At 50.2% G+C, this 6562-nt stretch overlaps 1 protein-coding gene and 1 pseudogene across 1 annotated transcript; both read left to right on the forward strand.

The window, feature by feature from the left end:
* Positions 1–574: 574 nt before the first annotated feature.
* On the forward strand, positions 575–2943 carry LOC125511639 (metacaspase-1). Its single transcript, XM_048677066.2, has 5 exons — positions 575–1002; positions 1088–1421; positions 2074–2191; positions 2275–2469; positions 2566–2943. Exons 1-5 carry the CDS (start codon positions 651–653, stop codon positions 2623–2625), a joined length of 1059 nt encoding a protein of 352 aa, XP_048533023.1. The 5' UTR covers positions 575–650; the 3' UTR covers positions 2626–2943.
* Positions 2787–6562, forward strand: LOC125507642 (polyphenol oxidase I, chloroplastic-like; annotated as a pseudogene).

Genomic DNA, 6562 nt, shown 5'->3' on the forward strand with positions numbered 1-6562 from the left:
GAATAAACTCACGTTCAATGGCAGTTTCAGCTTCCACAACTGCATATAAGAAACATTAACTCTACGAAATCCAGAACATGTAGATATGATTAACAGTAAATACACCATCTTTAGTTAAAATCCACATCACTCTGTCAGGCTCGTCTAACACGACACAAAACTTGGTTGTACTAAGCTTAAGGGCTTTCATTAAATATAATAGCTTTTTTTTTGCGAGGAATCTACTAAAGGTTTGTCAGTCATGTGCTGATTATTTTACGGAAGTCATGTGCCAATTGCCCCAAAATAAATAGAAAAGAATCCCACAAAAGAAGAACATACAATAATAATAGCAATAAAGAATCACATACCCATTTCCACTTGTGGTATGGAGTATATGCACAGCATAAATGGCGTTCTCTTGAAAAAGCCAACAGAAATGTTCCATCGACAACAATATATGCCCATTTCCACTAAACAAAACCTTTATTTTCTGAGACAGAATACTTGAATATATAAATCGTAGTGGACCAGTATCAACATGCATAGCTTCCATCATCCAGCTGGTTCTATATAAAGGGCGGGAAGGAGCGAGAGGCAGAGGCAGTGCAAGCAAGCAAGCAGCGCTCAACTAAGCTAACGAACCCACCTACCCAGGTAGCTCGGCAGCCATGAACATGAACTGCGGAAGGGGTCCCGCTCCGGCGACGATGGTGCGCTGCAGGCAGTGCAGCGCCAGCGTCGCCGCGCCGCCCGGCGCCCGTGCCGTCCAGTGCATGCAGTGCTGCTGCGTTACCCGCGTCGGCGGGGGTGGCCGACAGCACGGGGCGATGGTGCCGGCGATGCGCCCCATCCCGGGCTTCGGCGGCGGCCGCGGCAAGAAGCGCGCCGTGCTGGTGGGGATCAAGTACACCAACACTCGCGCCTGCGAGCTCAGGGGCCCCATCAACGACGTCAAGTGCATGAGGTACCTCCTCACCGAGCACTTCGGCTTCGCCAACGACTGCGTCCTCATCCTCACCGGTAATAACACCGGCCAAGAATTTTTTAGTCCAACATCTTGTCTGGTTTCGCTTACGCGTGCTGGTTGATGAACCGGCCAATGTAGATGAGGAGAGGGACCCGTGCAGGCAGCCGACCAAGAACAACATCCGCATGGCGATGCACTGGCTGGTGCAGGGTTGCAGCTCTGGCGACTCACTGGTGTTCCAGTTCTCCGGCGCTGGCGTGCAGGTCCCTGACTGCAGCGGCGAAGAGCGTGACGGCATGGACGAGGCCATCTGCCCCCTGGACTCGTTCCAGCAGGGCCCCATCCTGGACGACGAGATCAACCAGGCCATCGTACGCCCGCTCGTGCACGGCGTCAAGCTCCACGCCATCGTCGACGCCTGCCACAGTGCCACCGTCCTCGATCTCCCATACCAGTGCACCTTCTCCAAGCAGTCAGTAACTAACAACTTCTATCCCTCCCATATATATTCCCATGCATCTATTCCTGACTACACCGCGTAGCACTACTTACAAACCTAATAAACTATCTGCTGGTTTTTTTTCATGTCTTCATCAGGAGTGGTTTCACTTCCAGTGAGATGAATGAGATGTCAATGAAATTCACTGAATTTCAATAATTTTGGTGGACATCGAAATATTTACCCCTTGATAAAAATATTCCAGTCATCAAATAAATTTCAAAATATTTTTCATGCTTACAAAATATTTGGTTGATTTTTTTTATAAAGAGAGCTCTCTCTCTTATTTCATACTCCCTCCGTCCAAAAATACTTGTCATCAAAATGGACAAAGAGGGATGTATCTTGAACTAAAATACATCTAGATACATCGCTTTTTATTCATTTTGATAACAAGTATTTCCAAACGAAGTGAGTATAAAAGAACCACAATGTCTTCGGAACTACAAAGTCACTACTAACTACTCGACAGAAAACATTTGACAGCGCTATTACAAATGAACATGTAAATGAACATTTGTTTTCTTTGGCCGAAATGCGAACCGAAATCACCAAAATTCACGGAATTTCAGTGATTATGGTAGTGGCTGAAATATTTTTTAAACTAAAATTCAAAATAATTCAGGTACGGATGCTTGAGGTGGAGGGATGAGCGCCCTCTGAACGGCGCCTTCAAAGGCACCAGTGGTGGCCAGGCCGTGCTCATCAGTGGCAGCAGCAACGGAAAGACCCAGATGAACATGGTGAGCTAGCGTTGATAATCATCCATGTCAAAGCTAGGTGCCTCTTTCGTGCTTACATGTCACTGATGCGTGCGTGCGTGCAGATGCCTGGACCCGATGCGACGGTTGGCGCCATGACGCACAGCTTCATCAGAGCAGTGGAGTGCGAGCCGCGCACCACCTACGGCCACCTGCTCACCTCCATGAGGACCATCATGCGCGAGGGCGGCGGCAACTGCAACCTGCAGGGCCCCGCCGGCGGCTGCATCCGCAAGGTGGCCAACTTCAGCGGGGTGGAGGTGAGTCCAGCACATTTTCTCTCCACCCAGCCAATGAAATGTGGAGCTCGACACATTATATATGTTCACATATACTGCATTTGGTTAACTCTGCAGGAGCCCCAGCTGTCTTCTGCTTGCAAGTTTGACATCCACCGCGAGCCATTCTGCATGTAGAACCCGCGCGGGGGTTCATCGTCGCTGCTGGAGGCTACTGCAGTCGACGATTACCACCTACACGGCTAATCATCGATCATATCGAGATAGCCGATCAGTGGGATAAATACTATGATGCCTGCTTCTAGTATGTGTGATAGCCGATCACCTCACCTGCCGCCATGCCATCCAGAATGAGCATAGCTCATATAAGGCTCCGGAGGACCACGTTCCCTACTGTACTGTACGTCTGTATGTACGTACCTCACTGTAATAAGGCTGTGGTGGTGTTGTGCATCGTCTCATACCCTTCAATAAATCAAATTATATGCTGCTTCATCTTCAAAAGAGATGCGTAAAAGCAATGCAAATTGTGACAACTATGTTATCAAGTGGTGTCAAGAAACCAAAGTGCGTGCATGCGTGCGTGTTTTATGAAACTGAAACCCAGGGATCTAAGGGCCCAACAGTCATCTATATTGTTCAGAACCCAAACAGTTTCCATTCACATGAGCCAACCAATAACATGAAAACAATACGTGCATGTTAACCATATGACTGCATGGGTGCAATATGACTGAACTGTCGGTATCAGGTAGCTTACCAAACTGGACCTTCCAGTGACTGCCTGTACCAAGTGCCACAGCATAAACATGTCTCACATGTCTACCATATGACTAGTTGAACCTATGTTAACCTTCACCGAGACTAGACCGTACAGTGTGAGCACATCATACGATGCCCATATCAAAGGACGCAGCTATGTAAATAGATTTTAACTCCACGAAGGTTGCATAGTTTAGCCCCACGATGAAGATCCCTATCGTCAAGAGAATCCATCGACACACAAATCAACTCAACACTCTGACCACCCTTCCAGCGTAGCCAACTGGACCAAGTCCAAAGAAGTTCAGCATTGAGAGAAATTGTTGGCATACTCTTCTTGGGCAGGGTCCTATAAGCCCTATACTTTTGTAATTCATACAACTCTGGGCACGCCAAACGATTGTCCACTAGCTAGATAGTCATCCCATAGGCTTATCTTTCCCTTTTGATGGCAGGAGTCGGAGTTATGACTATAACCTAATTAACCAAACACACCCACAAGGGTCATGTGGTTTCACGGGACTGGTGAGCACAACATGTGGCATTCATACAACACCCTTCTCCACACGTAATACGTATGCAAGCACCTGAAGCCATGGTGAGCAGAGGCTGCTGTGCTCCACTCACAGCAGGCCCGTATCTTGGCATGTGCAACCGGAGCGGTTGCACAGGGCCTACAAATTCCGGGGGGCCCCAAATCGGATATTAGTTTTACTAATGGTCAAGGAATTAGGCACTAATGGGCTTTTAAGAGCTAAATAAATGAAAAGGACACGCCCTAAAATTCAGGACAACATCGGAAAAAACCCCTTCTCTCTCGGTATTTGTGTTTCTCATTCATTGCATAATTTTTAGTACTAGAGCGATCCGATCCCAGGTGTTGCTGTTCATGGTCTGCAGCGTCTCGCCCCTCTATTTTTTTGCGTTGACTTCTAATTAGTTTCTACTCTAATATTTTTGTTCTTTCTGATATTTCAGTATTGTTTTCTTTTTGGCAAGATGTATTTTTTAGATAAAAATGTGAATTTGCTGAAAAAATGTAGCTTCGCAATAATTTGTACAGAATATTTTTATTTATATATTTTAAATATAGGGCCTAATTTTGATTTCGCATCCGGCCTTAGATTTTAAAGGTACGGCCCTGACTCACAGCCTGCATCTTTCTCGTCTGCGCCGTGGCCACGGCCGTCTACACCGGCTTCCCGGTGTCCATGAGCCCGTGCAGCTCCTCTCTAGCGAGAGCACTCCTCACAGTCTCCGGCCTGCATCCCTACATCGTCTCCACTGCTCCAAATGCACTTACCAGTGGCGGCATGAAAATCGGCGGGCCTCTGGAAACCAGCCTTCACACCTGCGGCAAGCCAAAGCTCCCGCCACACGCGCTGCCGCCCTTCTACTGCGGCCCGCCGGCGCCCGCGGCGGAGCCGATCAACTTCACACTGCCGGACCCGGCGGAGCCGCTCCGGGTCCGACGGCCAGCACATGCGGTAGGTGCGGAGTACATGGCCAAGTACGAGCGCGTGATCGCGCTCATGAAGGCGCTGCCGCACAGCGACCCGCGCAGCTTCTACCAGATTGCCAACGTCCATTGCGCCTACTGCACCGGCTCCTACCGCCAGACGGGGAACCCGGAGCTGGACATGCAGATCCATTTCTCGTGGTTCTTCTTCCCGTTCCATCGCGCGTACCTCTACTTCTTCGAGCGCATTGCCGCCAAGCTGCTCGGCGAGCCTGACTTCGCGCTGCCCTTCTGGAGCTGGGACGTGCCGGAGGGGATGCGGATGCCGTCCGAGTTTGCCAATTCGTCGTCGCCGCTCTACGACCCCGTGCGGAACCCGAGGCACGCGCCGCCCACGGTCGTGGACCTGGACTTCGTCGACGTCGAGAGCAACTTGACCGATGAGCAGCAGATCCGCCGGAACCTTAGGACCATGTACAAGCAGGTGCGCTACCTGTATCTATCTTTGTATTTTTGAACTTACTTATAAAAGTAACGTGTCGAAAATGGGCCACTAGCTGCAGCCCATTTATGGGCGTAAGACATTCAGTGAAAGTACATAAAGACTGAGGGGCCTTTTTATCATCATACACGCTTGGTATAGTGGCTAGCGCAAGCACCGGTAATGCAAAACAAAAAATCAGGTTGCTTGATTGATTCCTTTCTTTTGCATTTAAATATTAATTTTTCAGACGTACTGACAGGCGGGCCCACCAGTCAGAGCCGGGTACTCAAGTAATAATTCTGTCTCATAGCTACAATTGGGCCCATGCCATGTCAGTGCCACATCATCCATATACGGTGCCACGTCAACACATTTTTCATCTATGGATGAGATTAGCACCGTATTTGTACGTTCGTGCCAAGTTTTAGAACCAGTTCGGTGTATTTTTCAAGTTTAGGCACTAAAGTGAACATTCATGGTAAGTTGAAGCACCACTAGCGCAAAAAATATGGCCATTGTCAACTAAATATATATTTCAGATGATCGGCAATGCAGCTTTGCCGTCCCTCTTCCACGGGCCCCTTCCGTGCTGGCCAGTCTGACCAGCCAGGCGATGGGTCAGTGGAGCTCTCCGCACACGACGCGGTGCACGCCTGGACTGGTGATATAGGCCTCCCTAACTTGGAGAACATGGGCACGTACTACTCCGCCGGCCGGGACCCGCTCTTCTACCCACACCACAACAACATCGACCGTCTGTGGCAGGCATGGTGCGACATCGGCACTGCCCATGGCTACCGTGGGCACGTCGACTTCACGGACCCCGACTGGCTTGACTCCTCCTTCCTCTTCTACGACGAGGAGTCCCGCATGGTGCGGATCACCGTTCGGGACGTGCTTGACATCGAGAAGCTTCGGTATAGGTTCGACGGTGTCGGCACGCCGTGGGCCGACGCACATCCACCAACAACTCCAAATGTGAAGGGAAACACAGGCTCACTCAAGTCCGTCAACATTCCCGGTGTCCCTCGGCGACACGGTCGTGAGCGCGGAGGTCAGACGGCCGGAAGTGCTACAAAGCTGGCTCGAGAAGGAGGCACAGGAGGAGGTGTTGGTGCTAGATGGAATTGAGACCGACGGCACGGGGATGGTTATGTTCGACGTGTACATCAACGCCATGGAGCACGAAAAGGTTAAATCGGGCGGGCGGGAGATGGCCGCGAGCTACATGTGCTTGAGCCATCCCCGTATGGATGGCACCGGGGCCGGGAAGGGGATGAGGATAGAGACTAGCATGAGGGTTGCGTTGAACGAGTGCCGACGGAGACAAGAGCGTAACGGTAACATTGGTGCCCAGGCGTGGGAAGGCCAAAATCGGAAGCCTGAGAATAGTGTACATGGAGGAGTGA

Source organism: Triticum urartu, chromosome 5A (genome assembly GCF_056163025.1).
Source record: "Triticum urartu cultivar PI428250 chromosome 5A, HENAU_Tu73, whole genome shotgun sequence".
Classification (NCBI taxonomy): domain Eukaryota; kingdom Viridiplantae; phylum Streptophyta; class Magnoliopsida; order Poales; family Poaceae; genus Triticum; species Triticum urartu.